We start from the raw sequence: 23,428 nt of genomic DNA, 5'->3' as shown, positions 1-23,428 counted from the left end.
ATACAAGAAATAACAGAGCTTAGGAGTGTTGATTTATCGAGATATCTTGGGATGCTCATAGTTCCCTGAAATTTAAACACATGGGTCTTAAGTGCCATTTGCTGTGCTTGCCTTCATAAGCCAAAGCATTACGTATCAAAGTTGGGGAAGGATGTGGTAGCAAGAGAGAATGCAGAAGGGATTTACCTGGATGTTGTCTAGAATGAACCACTGGGTGGCGCCAGCAAGTGGCTGCCTCACCAAGTCTGCCTGACCTTTCTTCTGTTTTTGTTATTTTAAGTACGTGTTAAAGAGTACGTTTAGTGAACCTTGGTTTGTTTTATGTGGGGGGTGGGGCAAAACCTTTTTCAATCTCTTACCTTGACGGAGATGCTATTTTTCTCCGTACCATATCTCCGTCACCACTGCGGCCTAACATCGTGGAGTGGCGCAGTCTTTCCTGGGAACAACCCGGCATTTAACTATCATGGAGCTTGCGATCCCTTTGCCGGGGATCGACTGTGAAGAGCTCCAACCGCGGGCCTGTGAACTTTAACATGGTGGAGCCCGCGTGCCCTGGTTAGAACGATTTGGGAGCTCCAAACCACGGTGAGTTTCAACCATACCGACGAGGGAGTTTCGATCACCTCAAAGCGAGGGCTTCGGATCGCCGGCTGCAGGAGCTTTGATGGCCCCAACTTCGGATGGTTCGACAATGCCGACCACGGGAGAATAAAGAGGGAGAAGATTGGGCTTTATTACCTTCCACCACAGTGGGGAATGGTGGGAGCCGCTGTGGTGGATGCTTATGTTAACTTATAATTGATGTGGCTGTGTGTCTTGTTGTTTCTCACTTAGTATGGCTGTATGGTCACTCAAAGCTCACTGTACCTTCATTGGTACATGACAATAAACTGACCTTGAAACCTTGAGAATGGATGACTTTAGTTACAAGGAGAAATTGGATAAACTGCGTTTGTTCTCACAGGGACTAAGGTTTGTAAGATTATGAAAGGCACAGATAGGGTAGATGATCACAGTTTTTACCCCCCAGGTCAGAGAGTCTAAGACAATAGTGCATAGGTTGAAAGATGTGAGGGAAGAAATTTAAAAGATCAGAGGCAAAATATTCACACAGGGCAGCGGTTAAAGGGGAAATCCTTTAAAACTGCCAGAGAAGAACTTTTTTCAGACAGAGAGTGGTAATCTCAATGTTTCTCTCTGCACAGAGGGTAGTCAGGCCAGTTCATTGGCTATATTTAAGAGGGAGTAGATGCCAATGTGGCTAGCAAACGGATCAGAGGGTATGGAGAGAAGGCAGGTACGGGATACTAGTGGATGATCTTTTGATCACATTGGCGAGTAAGGGCCAAAAGGTTTTCTCCCTAATTTCTATTTTGAAGTAAAGCACTGCCAGAGAAGGTGGTAGAGGCAAATATAATTACAATGTTTCAGACACATATGGACTCAGAGAAGAAAGTAAAGGGATACAGGCCAATTGCAAGCAAACGGCATTAGCATAGAAAGGCATCAAGGTTGCTATGGATCTTTTGTTACTTCGAGTACCAAAAGGTTTTCTCCCTCATTTTGAACAACAGAATTCCTTTATCCACAATAGTCTTATCGCAGGTTAGTGTTGAGCAAGAATTTGCAAAATGTGGTGCAAATCAGAAAACTGAAAAAGAGAAATAGAAATGAAAACAACTTTACAAACAGCCCATTTCACAATAAAGACACATTTGATCCGTTAGTTGTGCAAAACCCCCTGGATGAGCCAATGTTGTGGATCCCAGCCAACCCATTGCATCAATAAGGAAGTTCATCATTTTCATAGATGCTGTTATTTCAGAGGAGGAATTAAACCAAGGTTGCTTCTGTTGTTTAGGTGAATTTTAAAGAGCAAATAAGTATGCCCAATGCTTCAATCACACAATAACAAAACTACACACCACAGTGAACTTGTTTTATTGCTACCTATGAGAAATGGGTTCCCGACGTTTCAATAACGGTTGCTGCTCACAATGTCATTAATTACAGAGGTGGTTGTTTAGAAAAATTGTGCACATAAATTTGTCCATTCTTCAATAGATGTCATAACAGTTATGAACAAAAATAATCCAATGCATGGATGGTTTACTTCCTCATTGAAGGCAGTTAAATTTTGCGTAACAATGTTAGCAAATTACTGCTAATTTTTACATATTTGGAAAAAACGGAAGAATTCAGAGACATTTATGTTCCATGTAACATCATCCATCTTGAAGCTAGACATAAAATTCTGGAACTCAGCGGGTCAAGCTGTATCTCTGGAGAAAAGAAATAGGTGACGATTCAGGACGAGATCCTTCTTCAGACTCCAGAGATGCTGCCTGACCCGCTGAGTTACTCCAGCATTTTGTGTCTATCTTTGGTGTAAACCAGCATTTGCAATTCCTTCCAACACATAATTAAAATGAGTCAGTCAGCCAATGGAGAGTTTTAAAATTAATAGTAATTATTTTTCAAATAGTTACAATTTTTTCAATGGTTAATGGGTACCGCAGTGCATATGAGATACTGGGCAGAATACTTATGGTTCTCATTACATTGTGGTCAAGATACAAAAGCGAGAATCAATATCTAGAATATTGTACTGGTGGTAAGGTTAATAACCAGACAGTTTTTAAAATAATACAGTTGGAGGGCAGGAGGGATCACAGATGGGGGACAGTTAGAGAGGAGGTTGTGAAACTGTCTCCGGAGAGAAGAGGAGAACTTCTTCAAGGTAGGCATATCTTGAAGAGATAACGCAGTGAAGTATACACAGTGTTTAAGAGGGAACTGCAGATGCTGGAGAATCGAAGGTTACACAAAAAAGCTGGAGAAACTCAGCGGGTGCAGCAGCATCTATGGAACGAAGGAAATAGGCAACGTTTCGGGCCGAAACCCTTCGCCCGAAACGTTGCCTATTTCCTTCGCTCCATAGATGCTGCTGCACCCGCTGAGTTTCTCCAGCTTTTTTTTGTAACCTTTTAAAATAATACATATTTGTGCATCATTATGATCTGAAATATCGTTACTTGCATTATGAAAGTAAATTACATTTCTATGAAGCCTTATGTATTTAACTTGAAGCCATCCAACTTAAAATAGTTTGTTGCAAGAATTAAATTTAATAGGCCATAATCAAAATTGAAGGTAGCTGATATGTCAACGATGTAATATATGATAATGTAATTCCAATCATTTTCCTGCAAATGTGACATTCAGAGGTAATTTCAAAATTACATTAAAAATTTCTGATAGAAAAATGTTAGTATGCTTTGTCTTTAAGGATTTGATCACACAATTATTAAAAATAGAACTTTCTCATGCAGAATGAGGTATTACCTCAAAACAGATTTACAAAACACCATCAATGGTTTATAATTTTACATTTATTGTAAACTAAGTTGTAAAGACGTTAGGAAAATATTTTACATATCAGATGATACAGTGATCCCCACATTCGACTGGCACAGGACAAATTAATTCACTGATCAGACAGTGTATTCCTTTTGAAAATTATGCTTTTTTTATTCTTCAAGTACGAATAATCAATCAATGGTACTTCTCCTTAAATCATTTTTAAACTGTTACCTGAGCTATCAGCTGACAAAACCATCACCTGTCAAATACTTTAAACAAAAAGAAATGCTGACAGGTCTAAAACAGAAATGGAAAATGCTGGAAGCACTTGCACCGTTGAAAAAAAGGTTGATTCTGAAACAATATTTTCCCTTCCTTTTTAGATGCTGCCAGACCTTCTGAGCAATTTGAGAAATGTCCAGTTTTGGTCTATGCTGCCTGCAAGATTGTGAAGTCAGTTGGCACAACATTATCAAGGAATCAAGACATAAAGCTTTCAACGCCTCAGTTTCCTTGATAAATCACTCAAGCACAAAGCATAACAACGCACATTTTTAAATACATTTTTTAAATGCATATACAACAAATATGGAGCTGAGGTTCTGTTGTTTACCAGAAAAAAATAAACCACTTGACAATTACATCATTTGTAATTTAATTTTCTTGATGCACTTAGAGTCCAGTGTTAACAAACTACCAAACCCTACTGCAGGGTCAGCATATAAAAAATATTGGATATCGGCAATTTAGAAAGTAAAATATGACATTTGAATGACAGTTTTGACAGTGATCGGTGTGACAGATATGTTATTAACCAGAAAGTTTTTCCTTTCTCACTTGAATCAGTGAAAAAGGCATATACAGCTGTGTCCGTTGCATCAACAAAACCATCCAAACTACACTTTAAAAGCAGTTCATTATGATTTCTGTGACGAGCTGTGATATTAACTTTGCGAAAGATCAACTCAGTTATACCGTGAGACAACTGAATGCACTGAAGTGCGCAATTATCTGTGCTTTACTGAAGGTTTATTTTCCATTCATGTCCATGGTGCTCTAAGGTCCGTCCGTTTCTAATCCCCGATACTCAGCTTCAGGCTCAGGAGAACACAGCTCTTCCAATGCAATTTCTGAAATAAGATTTGCATAAAAATGAGAATGAGGATATTTCAAGCCAAAGGAATGTTCCAATACATTTTTTTACAGCATATAAACCATTTCAAATGAAATAGGAGTGGTTCAATCTGTGTTACATTTATTCAAAAACCTAATTAGTTAATTTAAATCACTGCTCCATTCCATTCCACTAAAGTCTTGATCCTAACAGACTTGCCAATCATGTCCAGATGCTATGAGAATAAGGTGACAAATACTGACTAGTTCTGCCAGTACTTGCAATTCCCCCAAAAAATAAACACATTATATAAAAGATCTCTCACCTTCATTTTCTTCTAGATCTGCTAGATTTTTAAAAATGGCTTTAATTCCATGCATAACTTGATCGTATAAGTGCAGTACAACAAAACAATGGTCTGTAAAATTCTTGTCCCTCTGTGAAAGGCAGTGCAACAGCAGAACAGTTTCTCGTAGGAACTGCACCACAGCTTGATTACCCAGTGAAGAGAGATTCTGTGTGGATAGTCGAATGGTAAGCCATTGCCGGTGTAACATAACTATTAAAGTCTTCAAGATCTGCAGAATGAGAAAGATGCATACCATAAATACTATTCAGCCACAAAGTTCAGCCAATATCATGGAACTAGCCAACCAAACTTTCAATTTCAAAATATAAATGCACACATTCTGAAGTATGAAGGAAGAATATTCAGTGCCATGAAACTTCTTTATCTCGATCAATATATCTGCCTGTGACAACTCAATGATTGGAAAGAACATTTCCATTCCAAAAGCAAATAAGTCTATATGCCTTAAGCTCTGTAAATTAATGTTATAAATGACTCGCAGGAAATCAATTGCACAACTATAAGAGAAGGCACTTAAAAATTACACATACAGTAGGATGGATCTTCAATCACACCTTGTTCATATTAGAGAACATTTTGAGATCATGTTTAAACTACAGATGTAATATCATCATTCTGCTTGTGTCATAATCTATAAGTTCCCTAAATCTAGAGTTAGGTCCCGATAAAGGGCATTGTAGCTGGGCCTTAACTTTGAAATTATACTTCAAAAATGGTGATTCTGATGCTCTTCATTCTGATTTCGAACATGCACTGGATCCGAAAAATAAACATCATTACATTTTAAATTTATGAACAATTCTCAAATCCATTTAGTTAAAAAAAAACAAAAAGACAGATGTCGAATCTTGTTTTTAGAAAAATCAACAGCATTTTAAAAAAAAATGTGTTACCTCAGTATTGCACAGACAGTCCGATTCTACTAACACGGCACTTGCACCAGAATGGGACAAACCAAATTTGGTGATGAATCGTACAATCTATCAAAATAGAGAAATAAAAACATTATTCTTGTTTTATAACTGACTAAGCAAAAAATATTATTCTATACGCCAAGTAAGACACTTCTGCAATTGTCCAATTTAAAAAATGATATTCATTTTACAACAACGTACATCAGTCAGTGATTACCTCTTGTTCAAGCTGGAGCCAGAGCCCATCTCCAGCAGAGGTGTCAGGTCTGGAGGAAGCATATGTGTACAGATTAAGAAACAGGCATGCTGCTGGAAAGAATAAAAAGTGCATTTATTAAAATTACCAACCACGATGAAAATCAACATAACGTGTTACTGCAGGAATATGTCCTGTCAATATTGAAATTCTGAAACAAGAACAGAAATACTGGAAATACGTAGATTAGTTTGGATTTACACCATGGAAAGATTAAATAATCAAAGAGTGATCATGAACAGGCAACAACGGATGGGACACGGGTAGGAGAAAATGACGACAGGAAAAACACTACCAATAACCGAAAAATGCTGCCCACAAAATGATTGGAACGTATATGAATTGAAATTCTTGAATACAATGGAAGACTGCAAAGCACTGAGTAAAAGATCAGAGTGCAATTAGAATGCGGCAGGAAATTAAAATGACCAGCTACATGAGATTCAGAGTTGTGCTTGAGAAATAAGCAGGGGCACAACACAATATGATCACACGGACTCATTTGCTTTCCCCAGTGTGGTTCCACCTCCTATGGTTATTAATAGTACACCAATATTGATTTTAATTATATCATTTACAATTAAAATATTCACTCGGTGCATTGGTATGCTGAAGTATGAATGCATTTAACCGGGTAGCAAAACTTAAGACAGCAACTCACATTTTGTGATAATGGTAATGTTTTCTTAAGAATACCCGTCACAGAGGTTAATTTCTTTCAAAGGGAAATTTGGAGCTTATTATCCTGAATATTTACACAATTCACATCAGATCTCTATTCCTTCCCAGCTGGGAATTGATAGAACGGAAATGAACCTAGAATCTTGTAAAAGGGCTACAAGGTTTAATTGACAGAGTACAGCTGACTCTATGGATCAAAACATCTAAGATCTGATATCCAATTTGTTTTTTTATTACTCAGGAAGAGAAGTAGATTTACATCTGGCTTTTTTGCATCAGATCAGAGTTGCAATCTAAAAAGTTAACTAACATTTTAACAGTGATCCAACAAGTTGTGGTAAGTAGCATATCCAAATAACTGAGGGTCAGAGTCATGCCTGACTAAATATTTATAACAATCAAATCACTATCAATCTCCCAATGCAAACTGTCATTTGTTTAAGATGGCAGATAGTAACTGAAGGTAGACACAAAATGCTGGAGTAACTAATCAGGAATAGGTGATGTTTCGGGGCACGATGCTTCTTCAGACGGGGCCGACCAGAAACGACACCCATTCCTTCTCTCCAGAGATGCTGCCTGTCCCGCTGTTACTCCAGCATTTTGTTTAAACCAGCATCCGCAGTTCCTTCCTACACAGATAGTAATTGAGGTTCATAGAACTTTGAAATAAAGTTCCAGACTAAAACTACATTATCAGGCCACAATAAAATATATGTTTAATTCATATACTCTTCAAAACTCAAATGTTTTACAATAATAGTGCCATATTTGAAATCTGATGAATGTGATAACGATCAGAGCAGTCAGCCAGATCAATCTCTTTCACTGGCACCTAGTGCAACATAAACAGCAATTGTCACTTCCCAGTAATTTAACAGGATGCAGTATATGCAGGCATAAGATAACAATTCTTAGTATTTTTATATACAAAATTCTTGATTGGTTCCCAAGATAACACAGGTTCTACACAAACTTTGTAACCAGCAAGCATACTATTGATAACTGAATATAGCAAACTACGCAACTGTGCAAGATCAGCTTTCAAAATTAAATTCAAAAAGATGAAATCCAAAGGTACTGAATATATACACCCTTATCAAATCACAACTTGTCTATAATGACCTGCAAATTACAGAAATGTGGATCAATGGAGGTTTCAATGACAACTTGCACTTTTAACACATTTAATGCCCAAGCATTTCACAATTGAGCAAGGGGGGAGGGGGGAATCGGCACTTATTTTGACTTTTAGACAATACTTTAAACATAGATTATTAAAATATTACAAAATGTTTTTTTTGTATTTCATATGTCCTTATTGCACAGAGGGTGGGTGCTTGAGGGCTGTCTAGTCTCTGCCAGCTGTCTGAGCAATCACATTCATTCCATTCCCCTCCCACCAACCTATTTCCCAGTAAACTATTCTTTCACATGGATATCAACTCCCCCTCCCAATTCATCCATGAGCCACCTACACGAGGAGCAACACACAGTAGCCAATTAACCTAAAAGGCCAGCAACATGTTTGGAACGTGGAGGGAAAGCAGAGCACTCACATGGTCAGTGAGAATATGCAAATTCTGCACACATAGCACCAGAGGTCTCAATCAAACCCCTGTCATCAAGTCTGAAGAAGGGTCTCAACCCGAAACATCACCTATTCCTTTTCCCCAGAGATGATGTCTGACCCCATGAGTTACTCCAGCTTTTTGTGTCTATCTTCCATATCATTGGAATGGCTACATATATATATGAGTGCACTAAAGGCCACACATTCAGTCCATTATTTCCCTCTTTACATCAGGTACGATACTACAAACTTGAAGTCCATAATATCTTCACATCAACTAGTTTATACTTAACATCATACCAATAACATGTACAGGTAGAATATAGCTGAGAGTACTGAGAAATTGATTTTTCTACTAAATATTACCTTAAAAAATTGAAAGATTAAAAAATGCAGCAGACCTAGAATCAATGTTTTAAAGATCCACAAACATTCATCCAATGTGCTCATAAACAGGACATCTGATTTTTTTTTAAATGCATAAACTGATCAATTTGTTGGAAGCATTTTCTTTTTACCTGACTGGGAGCAAAACTTTGAAGCCAATTCCACGTGATCTGCAAGATTTGCCAGGAGCTGGACAACAAGTAGAACGATGGAACATGATGAATCTGGAGAAAGGCATCGCAATAGCACTTGGCTGCTTAGTAAATGATGAAACCTGACAGAAAATCCAAATAAAATCTAAGTAACTACTTGAAGCAGTGTTTAAATCAATATTTTGTTGATGAATACACTTTTTCATAAGGTCTTTTAAGTACAGATGATAAATTAGCAAGGGTTTTTTTGTCATTGGCTCAAAAACAAACAAAAAAAAGAAAATATATATTTTTTGTCTCCTCTTGTTGAACTTTATTAGCATCTTTTCACACTCTAGGTTACAATCTAAATCGGTGTAAATGTGTTGTGGAATTATTTAAAAACAGTACTGGTGCAGTACAATGGCGTGGCTATTGTGGCTCTTAACTCCAGAAACGTGGGTTCAATCCTGACCTCTGTTAATTTGTAGGGCTTAAATTTTCTTTCCGTGACACCCTAGCTTCTTCAGGATTCTCAGGCTTCCCCAAACAAACATGAGCTTGGTAGGTTAATTGACCAGAGGCAAAAGGGAGAATCTTAGAGACTTTAATGGGAATGTGGGGAAAAAAGGAATAGGATCGGAATAGTGTTAAAAAAAAAGTGCTTTATGGATGGTGCAGACTTAATGGTCCAAGGTTTAGATATATAGCATGGAAACAGGCCTTTCGGCCCACTGCCGAACACCCTCACTCTAGGTCTATGCTATCCCAGTTTCACATCCTACACATTAGGGGCAATTTACAGAGGGTCAATTAACCTACAAACCTGCATGTCCTTGGAATGTGGGAGGAAGCCAGAGCACCCGGGGAGAATATGCAGACTCTGTATAGACAGTACCCGTAGTCAGGATTGAACCCGGATCTCTGGCGCTGCACCAGTCAGCCGACAACTGAGGATTGTTTTGAAATTGGATAAATGATAGGATTCAATTTTACAGTCATGGGCAAAAAGGACCAGAGATAAGAGAGAATTTTCAAAATGAAGAAAAACTCACAGCAGAGGAGATAAATGAGAATGAATGTCCAATAGGTAAAACATTTAAATTATGTAGATAGGTAAAAAATAAATCAAAAAAGCAAATAGAACTTTGAAATATAAACACTATAGCTATACAACCCCCTAAATGAACTCTATCTGTGGTTCTGCGCAAATCACTCAACAAAGGAAACACTGTCCTTCGAGGATGTATGACGACATAGACTTACCAGAATGAATCCTAGGCTTCAAGGATTAAATTACGTGGAGAAGTTAGATAAGTCAGGATTCTGTACAATGGAAAGGGTGACTAACTGAGTCTTAAAGAAATGCAGAAGTGATAAATTCCATGTGTAAAATACCTGATTATATTCTGGAATACGTAGGCCAGAAGGTCAAACATGAACAGTTTTTCATACAAGCAATTAAATAAAGAGATACACAATGTAATGTAATGCTTGAAGCATAGTTACATTGCTTTATTGGATAACCCACGATGTTCTAGAGCATTGAACAGGAACAGGCCTTATGGCTTATGATGTCGGTGCTGAACATGATGCCAAATTAAACTAATTCCTTCTGCGTGCAAATGATGCACATCCCTTTATTAAAATGATGTTCATGAACGATCTAAAAGCATTTTAAATGTTGTGAGCATATCTGCTTCCATCACCACCCCTAACAGCATGCTCTAGGCACAACACTTTAAAAAGCATGCCCCACATATGTATACATAACTAAAACTCTGAGCTTGTTATTTTCCCGTTTGTGCGGTCTTTCTATTTACGCAAAAACGATTTGAGACAGCGCTATGATTTTTCACCAGCTCACTCACCGTTCTCCTATGCTGCAATAGCACCAAGCTTTGTTCTGATCGGTTGAATGTTAGCGAGGTTTAAAAACTCTTAAAAAACGCGCGGGCGCAGATCACTCACTCCTCCTGCCGTTCAGCGCCGCGCGGATTAGTCTCTTCCCCTATCACTCACCGGGCCGGTCCGCCCCTTCCTGCGCCATCGCGTCTTCACTGGAGCTGAGGATGGCCAGCGGAGGTTTCCAACTGAACACAATTTTCGGAGGAACCCGAAGCAGCCCAGCCCCAAGCAGCCCAGCGTCGGAGACCCAGCCCAGCCCAGAGTTGGAGATGTCGCCAAACGGAAAGTGGAGACTATGATCCCAGTGGAGGAGAACGACCAGTGCCCACTGTGAGTCCCTATCGCACCGCCAATTCTAGCCACTACCCCTCTGGTCCCCCTCCCTGGCTCCCCCCCCCCCCCCCCCCCCCCCGTGATACCCTCCTTTCGCCCATGGCTCTTCCCCGTCTTTCCTCCAAGCTCACTCCCCCCCTCACCCCCGCCCACACACCCCTCTCCCACCCACCCCCCCCCCCCCCCCCACACCCCTCTTTCCCCCCCCCCCCCCCCCCCCCCCCTCACCACCCCCCACAAGCCTCCACCCAACCTTTATCCATGTTGATTTTCAAGACAGTCATCTAATATAATATATAACCTCTGGTCTTCTTTACCTGTGCAGGAGCGCAGCACTTGCACTTTCAGCAACCTTACCCAAAACTCTCAAGCTTTGGTCCTGAACACTCTCTCTTCGATGAGAGATGTTTATAGTCACTGTGTCGGAAAGCTGGAGCAACTTATTAAACAAGTGAGTCGGAGATTGTTCTGAGTCAGCTGATTCCTGCAGCTTTACTTGGTCCTTTTGGAGCCTGGATGATCCAGCTTCTTCTTTGCCATGTTCGACCGGTGGTGTGCTTTTGTTATGTACTTGTGCAGCTGAGCATGTGCCACCTTCAGTGCTCTGACTGGAGGTATGGGCCAACAAGGAATTTCCAACTGTTTGACTATGTGAAACAAGATGATATAGAACTCCAAGTGCAGTAAGTGCAAAGTCTTCCAAATTATGTAAACAATCATCCACATTTGAGGCAGTGAGCTCCCCAGAGTTGGATGAACAGCAATTTCTGTTTCTAGAAGGACTTCTTTCTCCCTTTTCAGTTTGCAAAGATTGACAGTAAATATCAAGGTAATATTCTATTAGCGGTAATAGATGAATTGCACCAGGCAAGTCATTGTGTTTTCTTAACTCACGAGAAATGTCTGTGATGTCCAACTTTTTTCTTGATAATTCCTGGTCCAAGATGAGCAGGTTAATGCCATACAATGCTAACTGTTGATGCTTATGTAGATTAGAATACATTTCTTTTATCCTTTCTTCAGAAGATTTCTCAGTTGAAGAAGAGTCACTGCAAAGATGGAAAATTATTATTACACCAATTTCTTTATTCTCTGCCTTCTCAATTTGTGTGTTATAATAAACTAGGTAGGTTTTCCACAGCAATTACCGTCAATCCAAATAATTGTTAATTTAATTTTAAAAATTTGGAAAACATTTGTGCTGTATCTGCTGATTATTTCACTAGAGAGTAGCACTGTTTCATGGGATACAACTGAGTGTACATAAACTACTTTCTCGATTAGCTATATGCCATTTACAGTAAATGGCCCATGAAACAGTGCTACTCTCTAGTGAAATAATCAGCAGATACAGCACAAATGTTTTCCAAAATTTTTTAATTAAATTAACAATTATTTAGTAAGATTTGCTGGCATTATTCACGATAAAAATCTATCAAAGTTCAAGTTGGCATTTTACGATTCTTTTACTTTGGCAGAGGTCCGTGGAATTCTATTAGCATTGATAATGAGTTATACTCACGTGCTGCTGCAGAAACTATGGTGTTGGACCATTTCAGTGAAAGCCTCCGAACTGCAGTGGAGGAGATGGCTCAAACCCAAATTCTGAGGACCAACTGGTTGGCTGAGCAGCATAGTCATCAGTACAGCACCTTAAAAAGAACAAATTTGACACAAAAATAAAGCATGTTTCTAATGCCTGCAACTAAGCAAAAGATGAAGGATAGAGGTTTGGATGGAGTGGAGACGATGTTTCCACTACTGGGAGAGAGTCAAGAACTAGAGGTCATAGCCTCAGAATTAAAGGACGTTCTTTTAGGAAGGAGATGAGGAGGAATTTCTTTAGTCAGAGTGTGGTGAATCTGTGGAATTCTTTGCCACAGAAGGCTGTGGAGGCAAAGTCAGTAGATATATTTAAGGCAGAGATAAATAGATTAATGATTAGTACAGGTGTCTGAGGTTATGGGCTGAAGGCAGGAGAATTAGATTAGGAGGGAGACATAGATTGAAACATAGAAACATAAAAAAATAGGTGCAGGAGTAGGCCATTCGGCCCTTCGAGCCTGCACCGCCATTCAATATGATCATGGTTGATCATCCAACTCAGTATCCCGTACCCGCCTTCTCTCCATACCCCCTGATCCCCTTTGCCACAAGGGCCACATCTAACTCCTTCTTAAATATAGCCAATGAACTGGCCTCAACTACCTTCTGTGGCAGAGAGTTCCAGAGATTCACCACTCTCAGTGTGAAAAATATTTTTCTCATCCCGGTCCTAAAAGACTTCCCCCTTATCCTTAAACTGTGACCCCTTGTTCTGGACTTCCCCAACATCAGGAACAATCTTCCTGCATCTAGCCTGTCCAACCCCTTAAGAATTTTGTAAGTTTCTATAAGATCCCCCCTCAATCTTCTAAATTCCAGCGAGTACAAGCTGAGTCTATCAGCCATGATTGAATGGTGGATGGAGTAGACTTGATGGGCCGAATGGCACTAATGAACATGAACATGAAGGAAGAACTATTAAAAGCTAACTAATTTATCATCTGCACGATTAATGTCTCATTTTCTCAATCAGTAGGATGGGTGGTCTGTTTTCATCTACAGTGCCCTCCAATGTTTGGGACAACGACCCGTCATTTATTTATTTGCCTCTGTACTCCATAATTTGAGATTTGTAATTGGAAAAATCACATGTGGTTAAAGTGCACATTGTCAAATTTTAATAAAGGTCATTTTTATACATTTTGGTTTCACCATGTATAAATTTCAGCAGTGTTTAAACATAGTCTTCGTCGTCCCGTCCTGTAACTTGAGCAGATAGGATGTGTCTATACACTTCAGAATTCATTATGCTACTACCATCAGCAGTTGTATCATCAATGATGATAAGTGAGCCAGTACCTTCAGCAGCCATATATGCCCAGGTCATAGCACCTCCACCACCGTGTTTCACAGATGAGGTGGTATGATTTGGATCTTGGGCAGTTCCTTCTCTCCTCCATACTTTGCACTTGCCATCACTCTGATATAAGTTAATCTTCATCTCATCTGTCCACAAGACCTTTTTCCAGAACTGTGGTTGCTCTTTTAAGTACTTCTTGGCAAACTGTAACCTGGCCATCTATTTTTGCAGCTAACCAGTGGTTTGCATCTTGCCATGTAGCCTCTGTATTTCCATTCATGAAGTTTTCTACATACAGTGGTCATTGACAAATCCACACCTGACTCCTGAAGAGTGTTGCTGATCTGTTGTACAGGTGTTTGGCGATTTTTCAACTGTGGGGGTCTTCCTTGGCCTGCCAGACCCTTTGCGATTAGTAAGCTCACCAGTGGTCTCTTTCTTCTTAATGATGTCCCAAACAGTTGATTTTGGTAAGCCTAAGGTTTGGCTGATGTCTAACAGTTTTTTCTGTCGATTGAGGGTGGTGCGAGTCGGCTGCCCTGCCAGCAGCGTGTTCGTTATTTTGACTTTTTATGGTTTGTCTAAGTGTTTGTTTTGGGTGTTTCTTGGTGTGTCTTGTGTGGGGGTGGTGGGGAAAAGGCGACTTTTTCCATGTCGCTTCTCCGCCTCCCTTCTCGCGGCCTAACAGCTTGGATTGGAGCGGCCTTTCCCGGAGTCAGGCACAGAGCTTCAGCAGAGGGCGCAGCGTGGACTTTTCCATCGCGGAGCAGGGGCAAACCCTTGCCGGGGGTCGCCAGAGAGTGCTCCGATCGCTGGCCTGGTGACTTTGGCATCATAGGGCTGTGGTCTGCGGAGCTTCTCGCCGCGGGTGTGGCGTGGACTTACGTCTGGGATCCCTTGCCGGGGATCACCGAAGAAGAGCTCCGACCGCCAGCCTGCGGCCTACCACATCCTGAAGCCGCGGTCTCCGGTAGGAAAGTGCCACTTCGGGCGGTCCAAGTGTGTTCGACCGTCCCGACATCAGAGTTTAGATCATCCTGATGAGAGGGCCTTTACATCCGGCCGTCCGTAGCGGAGACAACGGAGGGTTGATGGCCCCGACCACGGGTGAACAAAGGAGGAAGACTGACTGAACTTTATGCCTTCACCCACAGTGAAGGATGTGGTGGATGTTTGTGTTAAATTCTACTGTGTATTGTGTGTTCTTTTTTTAAGTGCATTGCTGCTGGAAAATTCATTTCACTGCACCTTCGGGTGCATGTGACGAATAAATTTGACTTTATTCTTGTTTCTCAGTCTCATAATGGCTTCTTTGACTTTCATTGGCACAACTTTGGTCCTCATGTTGATAACCAGCAATAAAGGTTTCCAAAGGTGATGGAAAGACTGGAGGAAAGACGAAGTGCTGAGAGCTCTCTTATACCTGCATGAAGGAGGCAATTAAAGACACCTGAGCAATTACAAACACCTGTGAAGCCATGTGTCCCAAACATTATGGTGCCCTGAAATGGGGGACTTTGTATAAACACAGCTGTAATTTCTACGTGGTGAAAACAAAATGTATAAAGATACACTTTAATAAAATTTGACAATGTGCACTTTAATCACATGTGATTTTTCCAATTACAAATCTCAAATTGTGGAGTACAGAGGCAAATAAATAAATGATGGGTCTTTGTCTCAAACATTATGGAGGGCACTGTAATTGTTCCCACACTTTCCAAACAAAGATTGGAACTCAATCCAGGAAATATCTATGTACCATGCCATTTCCAACTCAGGCACCTCCAGACAACAATAGTGTCGTCTAATGGACCCGATCACTACAAATTAATGTTGGCACTTTCTAACCCTGGCTTACATCTGCAATTAAAACTACCAAGTCATGACCGTAAACGGAGAATGTCTATAATTACATTTATTTTAGCCACAAATGGTGGAAATATGCTAATCTGGCAAACACGGATTCCAAGTCGTCAAAATCAGTGAATCACCTTCAACCCGTCCTCTGCATCTTCTGGATGCCTTTAAAAGATCAGCTTTGGACCAGGCTGCTTGCTTTCCTGCACCAGTGCAAATGGAATGTGGGCCAGCAGAACCTAAGGGCCAAAGAACACATACAACAATTTTAAACCATAAAATATGTATCTAAATATATGCGAGTGAGCTCTGTAATGTTAAAAAATAATAAACTAAACAAAACGCCAAATCTAACGTACATTTCTACACTACACTTTGCAAAAATTAGATTATAACAAACAGCACATTTAATTCAATTGCAATTTTGATTATGACAATGAACCATACATTTATCAATTTAGAGTTAAAATCCATGCAATGAAAAGCCCCAGATGAAATTCAGACATTGATAGTGAGAGATGTTTAGGAGCATACATGGTGAGGAATAAGAGCCAAAATGAAGACTCCAGTGGGCTCATGTAGTGACACTTCACGCCTGGCTGTTCTTGAGACATTCATAGAGTAGAAAAGTGCAGTTGAAGGAAGTTACGTGTCATTGACTATTCCACATTAACAGACCTAACCACTTTAACAAATTATTTAACCATTCCTGTAAAATCCAAGACCATTTTATGATCTTGTTGACTGAGGTGTGAACGTGGATCGTTTTTAAATCTCCAGAAAACAAAACCCACAGAAATGCAAGATCTTCAGAGGCTCTTCTGACAACACACCATATCTACACTGTATATATTGACTGTGTCATACCAGAATAAGCCTTAAAACCTATGAAGGATAATTGTTGCCACATAATTGTCACATGGCAGCACAGTGGCACAGCGGTAGAGTTGCTGCCTTACAGCACCAGTGACCCGGGTTCGGTCCTGGCTACAGATGTTGTCTATATGGAGTTTATACAGATGCTGTCTATATGACGTCCAGGAGCGGAAAATAATGCAGAAAGTTGTGACCACTGCCCAGTCCATCATCGGCTCTGTCCTCCCCACCATCGAGGGGATCTATCGCAGTCGCTGCCCCAAAAAGGCTGCCACAATCATCAAGGACCCACACCATCCTGGCCACGCACTCATCTCTCCGCTGCCATCAGGTAGAAGGTACAGGAGCCTGAAATCTGGTACATCCAGGTTCAGGAACAACTTCTTCCCCACAGCCATCAGGCTATTAAACCCGCCATCAAACAAACTCTGAACTATAACAGCCTATTGCACTTTATCTGTTTATTTATGTGTATATATATGGTCTATGCCATATAGACACATTAAACTGTTCTGTATTTATGCTTACAATACTCTGTTGTGCTGCAGCAAGCAAGAATGTCATTGTCCTACCTGGGACACACATGACAATAAACTCTCTTGACGTGACTTGTACGTTCTCCCCGTGGGTTTTCTCCGAGAACTTTGGATTCCTCCCACACTCCAAAGACAAACAGGTTTGTAGGTTAATTGGCTTGGTATAAATGTAAAATGTCCCTCGTGTAGGATAGTGTTAGTGTGCAGAGATCGCTGGTCGATGCTGACTCGGTGGGCCGAAGGGCCTGTTTCCGCGCTGTATCTCCAAACTAAACTAAACAATTAATTTAAACCTTAAAATGTGTTTTTAGAATGTCTTCTTTGACTAGTGAAATAACTCCAGTTCCCCAAGGGATGACAATACCTCCACAGTTTCAGAAACCTAGAGCTCATATGGTCATGACTGATGAGCATCAAAGAATTCCACCCTATATGTGGAGACTGAAAAAGCTTTACTTCCATTATCTGCCTTTTTGATGCACTGAGCACCTTTTAATTGCCAAACACTTACACAAGGAACCTTAAAAAAATGTTTGCCTAGTAAAAAAAACTGGATCAGGTGCATTTGTGTTCCATTAATAAACAGTTTACTCGGCTAAAATAGGCATTGGTTGAAATGGACTACATAAAACATATTTTTGCAGACTCCACTTTGTGCTGTGCAATAAAATTCAAGAATTATTAAACATAGGCAAAGCGATAAAGAAAGACGATTAAACATTAAGGGATATGCTTAGTTTAGTCTAGACATAGCGCGGCAACAGGCCCTTTGGTCCATCGAGGCCGTGCCGACCAACACTCCCCGCACACCAATGCTCTCCTACGCACACTAGGGACAATTTACAATTTTACTAAGCCAATTAATCATCAAACCTATACGCCTTCCCAGAGAAAACCCACGCACATCACAGGGAGAACATACAAACCTGGAGTCAGGATCGAACCTGGGTCTCTGGCGCTGTAAGGCAGCACCTCTGCGCCACTGTGCAGCCTATATGATTAATTTTAAAATGAAGTAAAACTTGATTATTATGGGTGTCCGGGGTTATGGGAAGAAGGCAGGTGAATGGGGTTAAGAGGGAAAGATAGATCAGCCATGATTAAATGGCAGAGTAAACTTGATGTGCCAAATGACCTAATTCTGCTCATATCACATGGACTGTAAGACCATGCCCAGTTTAACAGCATAAACATTATCGCAAGAACATTCCATAAGCATGGGTGTGCATTTTGCCAATTAATTATATCATGTGTAATTTTTTCAAGCACATTAAACTACAATAATCATTTACCTTCAGAATGCCTGTTGCGAAATATTTTTCCCTGGATGGAATTAAGACAAGAACTTTTTTGGGACATTTCCTTCTTGGCAATGTGGAATTCTTTCAAATCTCTTGTCTCTGTTAGTGTAAGAGTTAAGTTAAAAATAAGTAATAATTCCACAATATCACCGATTTCTTTGTGGTTCAGTCACTGTAATCCTTTATTTCCACCTCCAAATCAAAAGCTTTACTGCCCAACCTCCCATTCTTTGCGCTGCTTAAACTTAAGTTTTCAAACCACAATCGGTTATGTCCTAATCAGTATACAAATCTCTGGCCTCCACTGCCAATTCGCAAACACCAATATTTGCTTGTTTCCAAATAAGTCTGTGCCTTCGGGCTTAAAACCTTTTATGGCCTCAACCCCACAACATCTACTCTTCTGATCAGCATCTGCAACTTTAATTGTGTTGTTGTATCCTGGCATTTTATGTTAACTGCAAACAGCAGGGGGGGATCCAACAAAGAATCTGGCAACATTCATTCACTTGATACATTTCCTCTGGCTGACATCCTTTTTAAAAGCTGTTAGTTACTCCCATTCTTTCAGCAGAGTTTCATTTTCGGAAATACCCAATGTTTTTTTTAATTCGTTGAACAAACTTAACTAGGATTTCATTGAAGATTTTTTCACAGAAAAATAAACATTTCCCTGCTCTGTCAAATGAATGTATTATCTATTCGTGACATTGTACTTCAATGAAAGGATTCAATAATGCGGTCACTGATGTCATAACATATATCTCTGAATAGTGGGAGAAAATAAGATAACAATTGTTTGAAAAGATAGTGGATAGAGAAGGCACTCAGTCAATGTTGGCTGCAAAATTCTAAACATAGTTTAGCAAGGGCATGATACACTGATTATCTATACCTCCAGGCCTTTAACTATGTTCCTCATGTTCAAGTCATATGCTTCAGCAGATGCCCAATGTACAGAGAAACAATGGCACTGAAACTATCGTGTCTGTCTCAGCATGATCAACAATGATGGAAATACGGCCAATACACAAACAAGTAGGAAATCGCAGCTTCAGCTCGCCTTTATGGAGCAATTTTAAAAGCAAGATCTGAAGCAGGCAGAAACAGTATTCTTGTTTCAGTTTTTGCAAAGCAGGATTGTTCTGAAGATTCTTTTTGTTTCTTTATCCTCCAACAATGGTTCTCTTGTTTCCACTACTTTTGAGGATTATTCTCATTGGTTATTTGATATTCACATGCTGACTGATCAAACTATGTAAAAGTTATTGCTGAATTTATATTGTTTGTTTCAAAGTAAATATTTAATTCATCTGTTTTCCTGCTGACATGTGCAAGATCAGCATTTTATGAAATCTTTCAAGCAGACCCTACCTGCAACAGAAACATAATGACACTTTTTTTCTGTAAGTACAAAACTATAGACAATAGATTGTGCTGTTCTAAATGGCAATACAATCTCAGACTGAAGAAGGGTCTCAACCTGAAACGTCACCCATTCCTTCTCTCCACAGATGCTGCCTGCCCCACTGAGTTACTCCAACATATTGTGATCTACGGTCGATTTAAACCAGCATCTGCAGTTCTTTCCTACACAATATAATAATCTCTTTATTTAGTTTATAAACCTAAAGACATTACTCAAAGAAGGAAATGCAGTTTCTGTATTGTGTGCAAATAATGCATGTTTTAAACATTCAAACTAATTGTACTAGCTAGATATCATTTGGACACGAGTATGGATGATACAAAATTCAACGGGAAAAAATGTAAAGAAAAATAAAATTCATAATACCCTATAAAAAAATATTGTAACTTAAAACATTCGTACAATATTTAAACAAGCAAAATCATAGTTTAATGCTAATAATAATTTTTTTAATACAAGCTTAAAAAAAATCACCTTTATCAAGTGCAAGTTGGTTAGTTGTTGAAGCAGATAAAACTGAATGCACAGGGGACATCTCTGCAGCAAACGACTTTTTATCAGGAAAATATTTTTTTCCAGTTTGAGAAGCATTGGATCCAGACAAATGTTCCCTGGGGCTAAAGATATAGTTTGTTTCAATATAGCTATATTTAAGAGATTAGTATTTATTACAGAATGCATAAATGCATAAAAACGCTGCCAACAATTTGAACTTAACATCTTTAAACATCTTGTACATAGAGAATTTATGACATCACAATTTTTGATACAAAAATTGTATTCGCCTCCATTTTTAAGATTAATTTATTAATTAGATATTTGATGCTTGAAAAAGGCTTAAACAAAAGTAAATGTCAGGATAACAAAAAAATCGCAAGCTATACGAGTTCATCCTTTTTCCATGAAGAGATAAATATCTAGATAGCAACAAGGCTGACAAGATCAAAGAAAGTGACCTTTATTATTTCAGACCTTATAGACAGTGGGAATGAATGATAAAAGCTTAAGAAGTAACAATAAAGTGTTACAGTCCTGAAAGTGAATGGTCAAATACATGCAACACAGATATCTCAGCAATTCCTATTAATGGTGATCAAATTACACATTTTGTGTGAAAGAACAGCCAGGTCGAATCATTTCATAAACTAGAGAAAAAGCAATTAGATGTACATTTGATGTCCCGATTCTTCTCATTTGGAAATTTGAACATTAGTGAAATCCAAAATACATCATCTATGTATAACTAAAACTCTGATCGTGTTATCTTTCGGTTTGGCGGTCTTTCTATTTGCGCAAAAAGGGTTTGCGATAGCGCTACGATTTTTTGCCAGTTCACTCACCGTTGTCCTGCCCTGCGATTGCACCAAGTTTAGATCTGATCGGTTGAATGTCGTAAAAGTTAGCGAGGCTTAAAAATCTTAAAAACAGCGCGTGCGCAGATCGATGTCTTCTCCTGCCAGTCGACGCCGAGCGGATTAGTCTCTTCCCCTGGAGCTCAGGGTGGCCGGTGGAGGTTTCCAACCGGACTATCGGAGAGACCCAAAGCAGCCCAGCCACAAGCAGCCCAGCCCCACCCTTCCCCAAGCAGCAGCCCCGCCCCAAGCAGCAGCCCAGCCCCAAGCAGCAGCCCAGCATCGGGACACCCGACCCAGCCCAGCCCGGAGTTGGAGATGTCGCCAAACAGAAAGCGGAGACTCAGATCCCGGCGGAGAACGACCAGCAACCAGCGCCCACTGTGAGTCCCCATCGCACCGTCAATTCCAGCCACTACCCCTCTGGTCCCCCTCGCTGGCTCCTCCCCCCCTCCCCCGTGATGTCCCCCTCTCCCCCCATGGCTCTTCCCCCGACTTTTCTCTCCGAGCTCACTCCCCACAACCTCCCCCCCACAACACCCCCCACCCCCCAAAACACACCCCCCCACAACCTCCCCCGCCCCCACACACACCCCCCCCCATCCCCACAACCCCACAGAACCCCCCCCTCCCACACCACACCCTCCCACACACATACCCTCCCACACACCCCCCCCCCTCCCCCCCCCACTTCCCTCCTCCCCTCCCACACAAAGACCCCCCCCTGCGCACCATTGGGGAATGGGTTGCGCCACATACCCCCCCCCCCCCCGCCATTCACACCACCAACTCAGTATCCACCCCCCCATACACCCTCCCCCACAAGTCCACACAACTCCCCTCCTCCCCTCAACTACCCTCTGTGGCCCAGAGATTCACCACTCACACCCCCAAGCTGTGACCCCCTGGACTTCCCCAACATCGGGAACAATCTTCCTGCATCTAGCCTGTCCAACCCCTTAAGGATTTTGTAAGTTTCTCTATAAGCCACACACCCTATCCACTTCCCAGTCCTGACATCCCAAGAATCCCCTCCCTCCACAATAATGTCCTTCCTCAGATTTGGAGACCAAAACTGTACGCAATACTCCAGGTGTGGTCTCACCAAGACCCTGTACAACTGCAGTAGAACCTCCCTGCTCCTATACGCAGTTAGGGGCTATGGATGATGGTGGAATATTGCATTGGGGAATGGGTTGCGCTGGGGGACCAGGCCTCCCGTGTGACTGGGATCCAACGGGTCCCTCTTAGTCCAGTTAATGAATAAGATTGGCTAAAATAAAAGTGGCAAAAAAGCAAAACACACTCTGATACACACAATTTAAGTTTTTATTTATAGTAGTCAACAAAAATTGTTTCCCCAATTTGAATAAAATAATGAACGATTCACAGAACCAACATCACAGAAGTATACAAAGATTTAATGAAAGTTCAACTGTATGAATTAACACTTTCCTCATGGGAAACAAACTGATTATTCTCAAGGACTAAGGTTTTCAAATTCCATGTCGATAATAAGTATTGCAGAATTTACATTCCTGAGGTGTTTTATCTATCCTTACATACCATCCAAATAGGTCTCAGACTTCTCTAGTCTTTTGCACAGATTAGGATGTGGATATTGTGTAGATATTATTTATTAGCTAACCTTTTATAAAATATTAAAAGGAGGAAAGACCAAAAACAAAAAAAAAGCTAAATCAGAAGAATTTATTTTATCCAATGTATCTAACTGCCACATTTTAAACACGTCACATACCTGACTTTAGCAACACACATGATTGGAGACTTGGCGGTTCTTTCACAGCTTTTGAGTTTTGTACGCAGCTCATTCATCTCTGCATCTTTAAATTGCAGTTCAGATTGCAATGACTGCACCTTCAATTTACAAAAGTAGTCAAAGTTACAACAAATATAATATACTCAGTAAAGTTAGCTCATAGTAAATTTAAGTTGAGAAAGTACATGTTGAATCTGTCTATTTTATCCTTTCACTAAAGAGATAAAGCGGCAAAAAAGCCATAGCTGCTGATTTAGGTAATATAATAATAATAATAATAATAATAAGTTTATTTATATTTATATAGCACATTTATAGTCAATTTTCATTGACCCCAAAGTGCTTTACATATCACA

The 23,428-nt window shown here is 40.2% G+C and overlaps 1 protein-coding gene across 3 annotated transcripts in view; it reads right to left on the bottom strand.

Annotated features, from left to right (window-relative positions):
- Positions 1 to 3,377: 3,377 nt before the first annotated feature.
- Positions 3,378 to 23,428, bottom strand: part of atrip (ATR interacting protein) — a 32,753-nt gene continuing 12,702 nt past the window's right edge. The window contains exons 5-15 of one of the 3 annotated variants that reach the window (XM_055648284.1): positions 23,052 to 23,170; positions 20,415 to 20,557; positions 18,503 to 18,610; positions 15,933 to 16,037; positions 12,556 to 12,685; positions 11,351 to 12,082; positions 8,793 to 8,935; positions 5,982 to 6,073; positions 5,744 to 5,830; positions 4,806 to 5,058; positions 3,378 to 4,496 (exon numbers count right to left, since the gene is read on the bottom strand). In XM_055648284.1, the coding sequence (XP_055504259.1) occupies positions 4,423 to 4,496; positions 4,806 to 5,058; positions 5,744 to 5,830; positions 5,982 to 6,073; positions 8,793 to 8,935; positions 11,351 to 12,082; positions 12,556 to 12,685; positions 15,933 to 16,037; positions 18,503 to 18,610; positions 20,415 to 20,557; positions 23,052 to 23,170 (1,986 nt within the window). In that variant the 3' untranslated portion in view covers positions 3,378 to 4,422. The remainder of the gene's footprint in view (positions 4,497 to 4,805; positions 5,059 to 5,743; positions 5,831 to 5,981; positions 6,074 to 8,792; positions 8,936 to 11,350; positions 12,083 to 12,555; positions 12,686 to 15,932; positions 16,038 to 18,502; positions 18,611 to 20,414; positions 20,558 to 23,051; positions 23,171 to 23,428) is intronic. The other 2 variants (XM_055648285.1, XM_055648286.1) reach the window with 2 other exon arrangements.

The sequence above is a fragment of the Leucoraja erinacea genome, chromosome 16 (assembly GCF_028641065.1).
Source record: "Leucoraja erinacea ecotype New England chromosome 16, Leri_hhj_1, whole genome shotgun sequence".
Taxonomy (NCBI): domain Eukaryota; kingdom Metazoa; phylum Chordata; class Chondrichthyes; order Rajiformes; family Rajidae; genus Leucoraja; species Leucoraja erinaceus.
The sequence above is the reverse complement of the archived record's forward strand: the minus strand, read 5'-3'. Positions and strand labels throughout refer to the sequence as shown.